The 14503-nt window shown below is 32.7% G+C and overlaps 1 protein-coding gene and 1 non-coding gene across 2 annotated transcripts in view; both read left to right on the top strand.

The window, feature by feature from the left end:
• The window catches only part of LRP1B (LDL receptor related protein 1B), a 2108848-nt gene that overhangs the window by 1984230 nt on the left and 110115 nt on the right, over positions 1–14503 (top strand). Inside the window, exons 76-77 of the mRNA XM_066345498.1 lie at positions 2113–2232; positions 3838–4079. Coding sequence (XP_066201595.1) covers positions 2113–2232; positions 3838–4079 — 362 coding nt within the window. The remainder of the gene's footprint in view (positions 1–2112; positions 2233–3837; positions 4080–14503) is intronic.
• On the top strand, positions 10341–10416 carry TRNAK-CUU (transfer RNA lysine (anticodon CUU)). The gene has a single exon. It is a non-coding gene; the product is annotated as a tRNA-Lys (tRNA).

The following is a 14503-nucleotide window of genomic DNA, read 5'->3' as shown; positions in this document are numbered from 1 at the left end:
GAAGGTTTTTATTTATTTATTTTTTCAAAGTAAAAAGCAGGGAGTCAAACACTGCATGCGCCGGACTGGGATCCATCCGACATGCCCACCAGGGGGCGATGCTCTGCCCATCTGGGGCAATGCTCCATTGCAGCCCAAGTCATTCTAGCACCTGAGGCAGAGAGAGAGACTATGGAGCTGTCCACAGAGCCTGGGCCAACTTTGCTGCAATGGAGCCTTGGCTGCAGGAGAAGAAGAAAGAAATAGGAAAGAGAGGGGGAAGGGTAGAGAAGCAGATGGGCACTTCTAGTGTGCCCTGACCAGCAATTGAACCCGGGACTTCCATACGTCGGGCGGATGCTCTACCACTGAGCCAAACAGCCAGGGCCTAATAAATGAAGATTTAACATAAGGAAACGCAGTTTTTACTTGGTATGAAGGAGGAGATAGACATTACCTTGATTTGTAATAAAAATAATTTAAATTTGTGCTCTTCTTTTATATAGCTAAAAATATATATATATATCTTAAGAAATTACTTGATGTCAAAGCCAAAATTCTTAGATTGGAGTGTGTAAAAGAAAAAAAAAATGAGAATGACAGAAGAGAAGTAGAAAGAGAATAACAGTTGCAGTTTGGACATGAGTGAGATTCCTTTATTCTCTTCCAAAGCTCTAAAACAGGTATTATTGTAGAGACGAAGAGAAAATGGTGAACCTGGCCATTATAGGGCCATGTGAGGGAACTGAGGCTTTATTAAATTAAGCAGATTTTTGCTTATTTTGATTTCTTATCAAAGGGAAACCATAGTATTAAATAATATACTGTTTAAAATCACAGGTGGCAAACAAATAAAAAATATTTGTTGTAATAGTCTTTGATGATTAAGTGCTGATAACATGATATAATATTCTTTGAAATACATAAATACATTTTTTTATTTATCTCATTACCCTACATTTTAAATATAGAAATGAATTCTCATGGGAAGCCTTAAGTTCTCCTTGGGCAAAGCATCATAGTAGGGACAACAGAATCAGAGATCCTGAATGTAAACCTTGGCATTGTCATTTACAAGTGTCATTGGAAAAGTTCTTATCTCTGCCATGAGCCTTTAGAACACTGCTGAGTGATAAAAAATAATAATTATTATCATTATGATTATAGTTTTATAATTCAAGAGAAGGACTTGTGTCAAAAATTTCTTATATAATTAGGGCAAATATCTATGATAAAAAGGAAAAGAGAAAGTAGATAATTTACCAGAATTATCAGAACTCAATCCTGGCTGTCCTCAAACCATTAAATTCAGAGGCAGGTACTGAAGCACAGAAATTGCCTGTGATTGGTTAATATATTACTTATGATTTATATTTATTTATTTACAGAGGCATTCAGTTTTTGTTTGTTTATTTCACATAGCCCTTCTTTTTACATAGTCACTTCATATATGTGAAACCAGAGGTGGATTAGAGATACCTCTATAACTTCATTCTCTGCCAGGTATTGTATAAAATGCTGGCAATAAAAACAATGAGTAAATAATAATTGATGCACTGAAGAGACTGACAGTCAGTAGGAGATATGAATATATAACAACATACCTGAAGTATAGTGTGAACAATGCTCTAAGAGAAAAATTAAAAACAGCAGAGTACAGAAACTATGGGAACGATAGTCACAAAATACAGCGATGGAGACCAAGGAAGGCATCACATCAGGTAGAGCTTGAAAAATAAGTAGAAATTCCTTGCATAAAGGTGGAAAAAGACATTATAGGACAATGAAACAGTATATGATATGTATGGAAAAATAGGTAGTAATTAGAAACAGGCTTAAAAGGAAACCTCAAGATCTATTAATTTCAGTAAATGAAAACACTAGGGGAGTTCAAAATGGATGTGTCAATGTGTTAAATGGATTAACGAGCAACATACAAACAACTGATAAATTATTATTGTGAAACTATTGTGAAATATTATGACTTCTTATAAATATATACAAATCATAGATAATGGTTTAAAAGAATAACAAAAGATCTAAATAAGAAAAAGAAAACCTCATTGTGAAATGTAGAAGAAATGAAATAAATAATTGGGGTATGATGATGCTATTTTGAACTCTTTCTTTCAGACCTTAATGAATGTTTGGTCTTTGGTACATGTTCCCACAAATGTATAAATATGAAAGGATCATATAAATGTCTATGTGACCAGAATTTTCAAGAAAGAAATAGCACCTGCATAGCGAAAGGTAAGGTTATAACCATTATTTCAAATGCTAGTATGATTTTTCTATAAATCTCATATGGGGGAAGAAAAGGTTCATGTTGTATTTTAGCAATAGCTTTATGCCTGATAATATAAAATAAGTCTCTTTTTAATGCTGAATTATTTGGCCAATTGATTTATTACTCTTATTTTATTTAATTTGGGATTTTTTATAGACATGACATGTATATGGTTACTGTTAAAATTACATTGTATTTGAATCAATTTGTCAGGAGGCATGAAAGGTTAAAAGCAAAGATGATAGAATAAAAAATTATCTTTCTTTATGGTCCACTCCCAGTGTTTTGAGAAATTATTACACTATTGAGATAAAAATAACAGATTAAGGGTTAACAGTATAAAGAGAATGGAATTTTAGTAAGAATTCAAAATATTTTAAAACAAAATCATGGTTTTAAATTCAGATTGCTTTCACTTAAGAATGTCTTTTCTTTTTTTTAATCAAATGATAGTTATGGATTTGGAATTTTTTTAGATATGGATTTTAATGCTATATGTTTCTGTTAAATAGCAGCATAACTTAAATATTGGTAGCTACAGGGTATGATTGGACAATGTTAATAAGATAGTTATTACAAGATGAAGACAAGATGTAGTGAATCAAGGATGAGCTATGGTGTTAATATATACTTTGCTGACTGTGTGGCCAGGAGAAGTTATTTAACTCTGAGCATCAGTTTCTCATTTGTAAAATGAGACTACTAGTACCAATTTCCATGGTTGTCATAGAAGGGGAGAAAAATTGTGGAAGACTTATCACAGTGCCTGCCACATAGAATACTTTCAGTAATAGAGAGCTAATAAAACAATAGAGCTAACTATGACTCTTGCATAATTAATTTTATAAATTTTCAGATACTGTATATGCCATTCAGTCTTTCTTTATGGTTTTATTAAATTTTAATTAATATTTTTAGGATTTATTTTAAGGTTTCACTTGTCTCAGGATGCACATGACATTAGTATTTTATTGTAGGTGTCAAAACTTCAGACTAGATAGTTCCACTTAGCATGATTCTAGATAATATTGTGATGATGACACTTTCATATAGTAAATATTGATATTTTGGTGTAATAAAAATCAAATAATTTTTAACATACATGAATATTGGAAGAATAATAACCTTCATATTTTATTTTTTTATTTCTTAGCCTAAGGTAATGATCACTCAGATACATACACTAAATGCTCAGAAAAGTTTAAAGGTTAATGAGTATACAATATAGCCTCTGAATATTTAGAAAGCATTAGAACATAATGTATTGTGACTTACCAAAAATAAAATCCCTCCTCATACAAAGGATATCTACTACAAATACTTAATCTGTAGTTGTAAGGTAAATTTTGCCCTAAGAAAACTGACATTAATAACTCTTAGAAATGTTTAGGTAACTGTATATTAAACATAAGTCATGAAGATTAAAAAACAGCATAAAGTAGGTTGACATTTATTGAGCAGAAAACTGTTTTAAGAATAATAATTCAAGATAATTTAACAGTACAATTATTGCTTTTACATAAGTTGAAATTTACTTTATTTTTGTATTTTATTATAATAATCTCCAGGCTCTGAAGATCAAGTTCTCTACATTGCTAATGACACTGATATCCTGGGTTTTATATATCCATTCAACTACAGTGGCAATCATCAACAAATTTCTCATGTTGAACATAATTCAAGGATAACAGGGATGGATGTATATTATCAAAGAGATATGATTATTTGGAGTACTCAGTTTAATCCAGGAGGGATTTTTTACAAAAGGATCCATGGCAGAGAAAAAAGGCAAGCACACAGTGGCTTGATTGTAAGTAAACAACACTGAATATTTGAAGACTCATACCGTCCCACTTCCTTGTTTTATTGTAATTTGTTAATCACAACATCTGATTATAAAATATAATTAATGTATTCAATGATTCCTCTCAATATTGTCTTTATATAGGAAAAAAATTCTCTATTCATTTATTCTCATGCCTGCATATAAATTAATTTTAATAACATGATATTAAGCTTTTGTTTTAGTGCATTTAACTTTGTTCTATAATAATAACAAATAATACCCAAAATTTCTACATTTTATATTTTATAGTATTTAACAATGTATAGTGAACATGAGGTTTTTTCACAAGATGAGTTTAGTAGCATCACTTTGCTTTTGTTAGAAAATAAACTGTCGAAAAATGCAGGGAGAATCCTTCCATTTTTAACAGTATGAGAAATATACTGTATTCCAGGCAAGAGATCAACTCCATAGTGTAACCATTTGTTCTAACTTTTGATAGCTATATTTTAGGAAAACTCCAAAACAGAACAGTATTGTTTGCTGGTATATATGATAGACTTGTTGATTACCATGGTTATTCCTTTTGAGAAAAATAAACTAAAACATTTGCTTAGATTTGTGGTTGTAGAATATCTTCTTTTTGTTTTAGGGCATGTCAATTTATTGTGTATTTTCTATTTTGAAGTAACCTTGGAAAACAATTACAGGTAAATACTTATTTTTATCACCTGGCCCATTGCCATACAACTAAAAAGTTAAGGGCTATCACAGTAGGATATAATTGAAGCTTTGTAGCTGAAAGGAATCAGAGGTACCTATCTCAAAATCCTCACTGCGTTTTACAGTGGTCTCTACCATAAAGAGTTGAGCTACATGAATATCATTTGTTAGAATTCTGGAACATATTTTTATCAGTTGTAGATAGCAATAAGCTGGTAGTAAAGAAAGCAATATTTGCTATCAAACTCAGTAAAGATTAACTGTGAGTAAAAATCCACATATATCAGAGCTGTTTCTTCAGTCCTTCCCCAAACACAATGTTATACAATAGCTTTAGTTTCATTGAGATCAGTTTTTGGACAGAGCCAGAAAATTCAGTAGACCGTTCTGCCCTCCATTACTCACATATATTCTACTTCCTCTTTATCAGACCGAAAGGCAGACTAAGAGTCTTGACTACTTTTAGCTTTCTTTATCTTTAAAACAGGAGTCTGCTTTGCAAAACCATTGTTCCTAAGGTACAATTTCATCTGTTATTAATGAAGTGACAAAGGGTACACATCATGGAGTTACATTCCTGTGTTTTAATTTTCTTCCTGTTGCTGACCAGCCTCTTAGCTTCTTTATACTCTCTATATTATAAATTTTAATGAGGAATAAAAAGTACATGTTTATTAGTGTTAACAGTGCTTGGCACATAGTACTATCTAGTTGCTTGTCATTAACAGGATGATGATGATGTTAATCATGATGACACAGGGTTTCTGATCATGGTTGGTAAGGTGTTCTCTAAAACGCATATTCCCACACAAAAATTATTTGCTAAATCAAAAAAAATTATTTACAACTCTCACTTGTCTAAATTCTGTAGTTGATAAAAATAAACCTATATTAATTTCAATGTAAATTTTCAGTAAAAATAATTTGATAATTATTTTAGTTTTGTGCTTGGAGACATTGATGATATACAATCAGTGTCCTGTAGTGAGCCAAGTTTATTGTAAGTCAGGGACCAAATTTGTTTAATGTTTGGTTAAGGCCTGACTTGTGGTGGTGCAGTGGATAAAGCATCAACCTATAATGCTGAGTTTGCTGGTTAGAAGCTCTGGGCTTGCCTGGTCAAGGCGCATATGGGGGTTGATGCTTCCTGCTACTCCTCCCTTCTCTCTCTTTCTCTTTCTCTTTTTTTTGTTTTTTAAATAAAAAACAATATTTTTTAAATGTTTGATTGAGAAGTACTTTTATAAACACAAAATATAAAGATATATATTTTTAGTATATTATATATTTATTTACATGTATAAATTTTACATATTTTGATCTTTATTTTTTAATGTATATAATCTTTCATAGCAATGCTAAGCTATTAATTAGCTTTTTTCAATAGATATAAAGCTTTTTTTAGTCTTTTAATGGTAATGATTATTTGTGTTATATAATCTAGACTTTATGTTTGTTTTTTCTCTCTCTTCTAAGACCCACCGATCACTAACAGTCTTCATTTGGAATAAGACTGGGGAGCAGCAGAGTACATTTTTCTAGAAACCCATCATAGTGAACTAAATGTCATGATGATAAGATTGGAACCTCTGATCCACGAATTTTAACACCAATTTCGAAGTCATTAAACACTGCATAGAAATTTAAACCTATGCATTATTTTAAAATAATAATGGAAAACATTATTTAAGGCCATACTAATGAGAGCAATTATTTAACTTTACAGTTCCTCACCATATTGTGGTTCACTTTTTGCAGTCCCACTGTATCGCGGGTTTTTAAATTGCATATATCTAATTTTGTATCGTGGATTTTCCGCTATATTGAGGGATTTTGTGGTATATAGGTATTTTTATATATTTATTATTTTAATTATTTTTGTGGTAAAATAATCAAAATAAGTGTGGGAAAGGTTAATAATATTTTGGGAAAGGTTTATAAGAGTGTAGGGAGGGTTTATAGAGCCTTAAGATATATATAAATAATAAAATAAATATAAGGTCGCTACTTCATGGATTTTTGCTTATTGCAGGGGGTTCTGGAACCTAACCCCCGCAATAGATGAGAGACCACTGTACTTCTTTTGTGTGTGTGTGTGTGTGTGTGTGTGTGTGTGTGTGTGTGACAGAGACAGAGACAGAGAGAGGAACAGATAGGGACAGATAGACAGGAAGGGAGAGAGATGAGAAGCATCAATTCTTCTTAATTATTTTTTATTCTGATATCTCAATATAAATATGGAATAAAGCCATACTTAACACCTTAATTTAATAAGCAATGTACGTTCTAGAATAATTAAATAACTTACCCACAGCCATGCAGCTATAATATGACAAAATTTAGATTTTAACTTGAGATACTTGTTACATTTTTGAGTCTCAACTTACTCATCTGATGAATAACAATAGTATTGGAGTAAAGCCATTTTCTAAAGTCCCTCTCAGAAGGAAATATATATGATTTCCAAAAGATATGTGACATAGTTATGTCTATCAGTTATTACCTGGAGAATCTGTATTTATTTCTCTAAAATCTATCTCATATGTAAATAACTGATTTTCTACCCTTACAAATATTACTCTGCCATGAATTATATTTCCTCTGTTACAGTCACCAGCTAATCATCCATTAGTTTAATGAATATACAATTGATTTCATCTAATTTTGACACAAATATTGAATGATACTGACCTGTGGTTTTCCTAGCTATTGGAAAATAAAATTTAAGATTATTTTCTCCTGACCTGTGGTGGCACAGTTGATAAAGTGTCAACCTGAAACGCTGAGGTTGTGGGTTCAAATCCCTGCACTTGTCTGGTCAAGGTGCATATGAGAGTTGATGCTTCCTGCTCCTCCCCCCTTTCTCTCTCTCTTTCTCTCTCTCACTCTCTTCCCTCTCTAAAATAATGAATAAATAAAAAAGAATTTATTAAAAATATATTATTTTCTAAGCTGAATATACAACATTGAGATCTTTTTTCTGAATTAAAAGGTGAAAGGAAAAACACACAAACCAAACTATGCATGCTTTACTTGTAGTCTTATTATCAGTGAACCAAATGAAAAGAGTTAACCATATGATAGTAGAAGGTCTTGAACACATATTCACAGATCACAGATATTGAAAATATTAGAATATTTCCATCAACATAAAAGGTAGGAAATATGTTGTATCTGATATGAGAGGAAGATTACTTAGACAACTAAATGTTTACTTAAGGCCATTCCAAAGAAAGGTAATACTTAATATGATTTTGGGGGGAAGTCATGAAGGAAATACTCTTCTGTAATCTCTAAAACTGGTTGAAATAGTAATTATTACTAAAAATTTTAAGTTTAGGCCTGACCTGTGGTGGCACAGTGGATAAAGCGTCGACTTGGAATGCTGAGGTCGCCGGTTCAAAACCCTGGGCTTGCCTGGTCAAGGCACATATGGGAGCTGATGCTTCCTGCTCCTCCCCCTGTTCTCTCTCTATCTCTCCCCCTCTCTCTCTCCCCTCTCTCTCTCTAATAAAAATGAATAAATAAAATCTAAAAAAGTAAATAAAAAATTTAAAAAAATTAATTTTAAATGTAGACTAAGTTATTTATATATAGAACTTTTATGATTTTGTAACCTCAGGGCTACACAAAGTGGGCTAATTTTTTTCTTTAAGAAAATTAAATAATTTAAATCTAAAAGACTAACATGATTCAATCTTTATGCAAAGCATAATGAGCTTTCTGAATTTGAATTTTAGTAGCCTGAACAGAATATGTTAACATTATGCAACAATTGTACATACTTTCTAGCAATTTATCATTTCTAGTATGAAAAGATGTACAGTAAAGTACATGATGACAAGCACATAAAGTAGGTCAATGCTTGTAAAAATGCAAATTACTAAAATACAGATTAGATTTTTACCATTAAAGAACGAAATATTCTTGAGTAAAAACAAATGGTTCATCTAATCTACCTGATTTTGAGAAATGAGTATGAGAAACTATTTTTGGCATAGTCTCTATTATACAAAAGAGAATGTTTAAAATAAACATGTTTATAATTTTATTCATTAATAACTATATCTTTTCTTCAAAATGTCAATGAGGCCATTATTTTTCTGGAAAATATTTTAATGCAGTATCCAATTAAATTATTTTTACTGGGTTTCAATAATTTTAATTGGAGTACTAGCTAAAACCTCATACCCAATATATGGATCTGTATATATCACAAGCACGTGCACATATACACACATGCGCTTGAGTGTATAGGTGTGCATATGTATTCACACTTAAGTGTGTGTGTGTGTATGCAGCAATACATATATACTTTTTAATTCAGTGAGAGGAGAAGAGGCAGAGACAGACTCCTACATGTGCCTCAACTGGGATCCACCCAGCAAGCCCACTAAGGGGCGATGCTGTGCCCATCTCGAGCTTTGTTCTGTTGCTCAGCTACCAAGCTCTTCTTAGCACCTGAGGCAGAGGCCATAAGGCCATCCTCAGCACCCAGAGCCAACTCAATCCAATCTAGCCATGATTGAAGAAGGAGAAGAGCGAGAGTGATAGAGAGAAGGAGGAGAGGGGTAGAGATGGAGAATCGGATGGGCACTTCTCTTTTGTGCCCTGACCAGGAATTGAACCCAGGACATTCACACACTGGACCAATATTCCACCATTGAGCCAACTGGCCAGGTCCAGCAAAATCTTTAAAAACTTATTTTAGGACATTTAGATACTAGAAATAATTGATAGTTTCTTTTTACATCCTTTTTTATTTTTTAATATTAAAAATTAATTGTAACCATTATAATTCTAAATTGAACTAAGTTGCATAGCAAAAATACAATCATTTGATTAGTTAAACCAGTTCACAACTATAATCATTGATTATAAATACTTTAGAATAAATCTAAAACTATCAGATCATTACATTATTGCCACTTTGTGTTGTTGACTGGATAAAATAAGCATTCATCAAATACATACTGGTTAAAGTTAAATTGTCCTGTAACAGTTGTGTCAATATTCAGAATTTTACTGAATATAAATTTTATATGGCTATATAAAACATATGATCCTAAAATTAATAATCTTGATGAAATTATTGATTGGACTATATAACATTATAAGGAAAACCAATCAAGTTTTATTCTTTCATAACCAAAGCTTTTCTTAAAGATTTCTGTTTATTAGGTTTGGTGCTAGATTCTCAGGATACAATAATGAAGACATAGTGAATCTTGTTCTCATGAAGTTTAGATTCTGGGGAACAAAGTCAATTTAACACATAAATAAATACAAAAATTATTATTTTAGAATGTATACTGAATGAAATAAGTAATGAACTAAGAAAGAAGCACTCTGATGTTATAAGTATTCTTTAAATAAAATTATCAGTAAAGGTCCATTCAAAGAGAGGAGATTTGAGCTGGACCTAAAAAGGAAGTAAGGTCATTTTATTTATATCTAAGAGAATTTGCTTTTTTACGTAGAGAATGGATTTGGTGGGGTAAAGCTCAACCAGACATAGACCACTTAGGAGGATTTGTTCCCAGTTAGAAATAGTGGTAGATAGCCCTGGCCAGTTGGCTCAGTGGTAGAGCATCGGCCCCTTATGTGGATGTCCTGGGTTCGATTCCCAGTCAGGGCACACAGGAGAAGCAACCATCTGCTTCTCCACCCACCCTAAGAAAATTTGGTAATGCCTGGAGATATATTTAATTGTCCCAGCTGGGAACTGCTGCTAGCAAGGAGTGAAGTAGAGTCCAGGAAGGCTACTTTACACCCTTCAGGGTATAAAAATGGGTCCTTCACAATAAAGATTATTCCTGACCAAAATGTCAAAGGTATTAAAATTGAAAACCCTTTCTCTAGTAAAAAATGTCAGTTTCTCCAGTCAAGACTTAGGTAGATCTTTTTGTTTTGTTTGTTTCACCAGATTATATAATAACAACCCTGAAATAAAAATGGTCCTAAAATCAGTCATTGATATAGTTATTCTTTTATTGATCTCTTGATCTCAGTCTCTTTTGCTAGATTTTTTTTCTGTCCTCTTAATATTGAAATTCCACCTCTTTTCTACTTTCCTCACTTCTTTGTAGACTATAAATAGTTTCACAGTTAGCATATATCCATCCATGTGCTAACAGTTATCTAGTTATCTAGTACAGTGGTCCCCAACCCCCGGGCCGCGGACTGGTACTGGTCCATGGGCCATTTGGTACGGGTCCACAGAGAAAGAATAAATAACTTACATTATTTCCATTTTATTTATATTTAAGTCTAAACGATGCTTTATTTTTAAAAAATGACCAGATTCCCTCTGTTACATCCATCTAAGACTCACTCTTGACGCTTGTCTCAGTCACGTGATACATTTATCCATCTCACCCTAAAGGCCAGTCCGTGAAAATATTTTCTGACATTAAACTGGTCTGTGGCCCAAAAAAGGTTAGGGATCACTGATCTAGTAGACATTAGGCTCTGTCTAACTGCTTACTTTGCCTTTCCTTTTGACTGTTTAAAAAAGTCCTTAAAGTAGCACACCTGAAAGTAAACTTCATTTGTGATGCACAAAATTTGTTTTCCTAATCTCATTCAGTGGTGACTCCATTTTCTACATGCTAAAGTACAACTCTGGGAGTCATCACTGACTCCTTTCTTCTCATGACTTCAAAATCAGACAATAAGATTTAATCTACTTTCAAGATATGTTCAGGAGCTGAGTACCAGACAGCTTGAGAGAAAGGGCCTAATTCTGAGCCATTATAAACTTTCTTCTCAACTAGTGCTCTAGCCTTCTAACTGGTCTTGCTTTTCTTTTTACTCAAAACACAGTAGCCAGAAGGCTCCTTCTAAAACATAAATCCGATCACATCATATCTCTGATCAAAAATATCCTGTGGTTCCTCACTGAAAAAGACAAATTTCTCATAATGTTTTACAAGCATTTAAAAAACCTGGTCTTCTTAATTTTTCTGACTTTATCATCTTTACTTTCCCCCTTACTGTCTTCAAGGAAGCATGGCTATTTATAAAACTCATCACTATCTACAAATGTAAGTCCTCTCCTGAATTATTCTCTTGTACAATATTTTTTTTCAGCCAATATCCTACATGACTCAATTCCTGAACTCCTTCAAGTTTTTGCTCAAATAACATTTTCTGAATCTGTAACTTATTGAAAATTGCAATCAATTGCTCCACTCCCATTCTGGGATCCTTGCTGACCTACTACTTTTGTTAAACTAACATATAATTTATTTATCTATTATGTTTATGATCAGTTGTCTACTTCATGTTTCTATAAATAAGTTCCCAGATGGCAGGTATTTCTGTGTTTGGCCACTACCGTAACCATAACATCTAGAACATAGCCTGTAATAAAGTATATAGGTACATATTGTTTTTTAAATTATAAGCAATAAATTAATTGAAAGTATTTGGTATACAGGGAAATAGTATTTTGGAAGTTATCTTTTACAAGTTTAAATACTTTTACCTTCAGCTATACCCCATTTTATCCAATTCTGTCTCACAAATACCTAGATTAAACTTCTACTTTCTTCCTTGTGAGGTCCACTGTGTGAGCCTCCTGTGATTTTCCTATATCTAGTTTTGATCCCAAGTCCCAATCCATTCTCCACACTACAGCCAAAATAATCTTAAAACCATAATATAATCACCACATATCCCTAAGTAAATTCTTCTAATTCATTTCCATTGAAAAATCATTGATTTATAGGTCTGACCATGATTATCAGCTTCATCTTCCTTCACATCCTTCCCATATCTTCACATACCTATGAACATACCCCTATGACCCACAAACACATTTTTTCTAGCCATAGACCTTATTTTATTTTCAAGAATACAGAGTCGCTTTAGAACTTTCATAAATGATATTTCCTCTGCCTCCTTTAATTATCCTGATGAATCAAGCTGCTTTACTAAGAGGATACCACTTTCATTATTATTGTTTTCATTGAGAATAGTCTTGCTCTTGTTTAAGCAGTAGAGGTACCAGCCTACGTAATATATTTTCAGGTATCCCCAAAGAAGTAATGAACAGTTACTGTTTGAAGGGACAGGATCACAAAAAGATGAACTATTATCTGAAGAATATCAGTTGTATGCCCACAAAGTAATCTATGAGGTGACCGCATTACTATTCCAGGTTCGTTTTAGACTTAGAAATTGGATTGTTAGTTTATCTAGGGAGTAAATAAGATAGTATAAGCAAATTTTAATGAATCTGGCAGAAGATGATATACAAAACTCAGCATTATATACACACACATATTCACAAACTGAATGAATTTGACAGACGGGAGAAAGCCCAATTTATGTGTTCTTAATAGACATATATATACAAACACATATAATATAGGTCTGCTACACACACTGAATATTTCTGTTTATCCACAAGATGCTCACCTCATGATTTTGGAAGACACTATCAACATTTGCTTCTCTGACTCTTCTTTTCCTATTTTTTATTGTGTCTTAACCCCCTTTTCTATAGCTGCATGATTTATCCATTCAAGTCAACTTCTTTTGCCTCTTTAAGGCATAGATTGCAAGTCATCTGGATGGGTAAGAGAGACGTGTGAAACAGATTGAACACAGTGTAGGCTCCCAGGTTGGGGGCAAACTGAACACGTTTCATTAAATTAGGAGGCAGCCGTTGAATGACTGCCATTCTGTAATGCTGGCTTGCTTTTGATATGCTATTTTATATAGCCTTAATGTTTATGAAAAAAAAAAAGTTTAATTTTTTTTTTGTGACAGAGAGTCAGAGAAAGGGACAGACAGACAGGAAGGGAGAGATGAGAAGCATCAATTCTTGAGGCGCCTTAGTTGTTCATTGATTGATTTCTCATATGTGCCTTCCCTGGGGGGCTACAACAGACCAAATGACCCCTTGCTCGAGCCAGCAACCTTGGGCTCAAGCTGGTGAGCTTTGCTCAAACCAGATTTGCCCACGCTCAAGTTGGCAACCTCGAGGTCTCAAATCTGGGTCCTCCACATCCCAGTTCGAAGCTCTGTCCACCACATCAACACCTGGTCAGGCCAAAAGTTTAAATTTTTAAAGTGATATATCTTCAATTTCAAAGTCAGAATCTGAAAGTTTTTTTTTTAACTTGAATTTAAATTTAGTCCTCAACCTATCATTTTACAATCTACGCTTTTAGATAAGTCTTTAATACATCTCAAGTGTTATGCTTATTTAAAATGTAAAAGTCAGAAGTCAACTTAATTCCTTAATTCCAGGTCACTCAATAGGAAGATGATATAAAAATTACCTCATTAAATACTAACACATTATTACCTTACTGACTAATGTGTGACAATTCATAATTAACATTAGATACATACTTAAGACTATATAAAATGCAGTCTTATATAGAATATGTAGTATTTTAAACTGTGATATAATTTAGTATTTAGAAGCTAAAAATTTTACAGATAATCCAAAATTTTACAGATAACCCCAAAGCTTTTTTATATACTATATAATATATAGAGAAAGTAGGTCTAGGGCTTAGGCCCAGTTCCTGACTCTAAATTTAGCATGCTTTCTCATCTTCCATGATAACCTTTGTTTACAAAGAGTGTGAGTGAAGGTTTTGAGAACCAGTTTTCTTTTTTAGAGAAAAGGTGGTAAATAATAAGAAATAAGTTCATAGAACACTGAACATATTTAGAGATAATAAAGTCACATAGAAAATATTGAA

Source organism: Saccopteryx leptura, chromosome 7 (assembly GCF_036850995.1).
Source record: "Saccopteryx leptura isolate mSacLep1 chromosome 7, mSacLep1_pri_phased_curated, whole genome shotgun sequence".
NCBI lineage: Eukaryota > Metazoa > Chordata > Mammalia > Chiroptera > Emballonuridae > Saccopteryx > Saccopteryx leptura.
The sequence above is the reverse complement of the archived record's forward strand: the minus strand, read 5'-3'. Positions and strand labels throughout refer to the sequence as shown.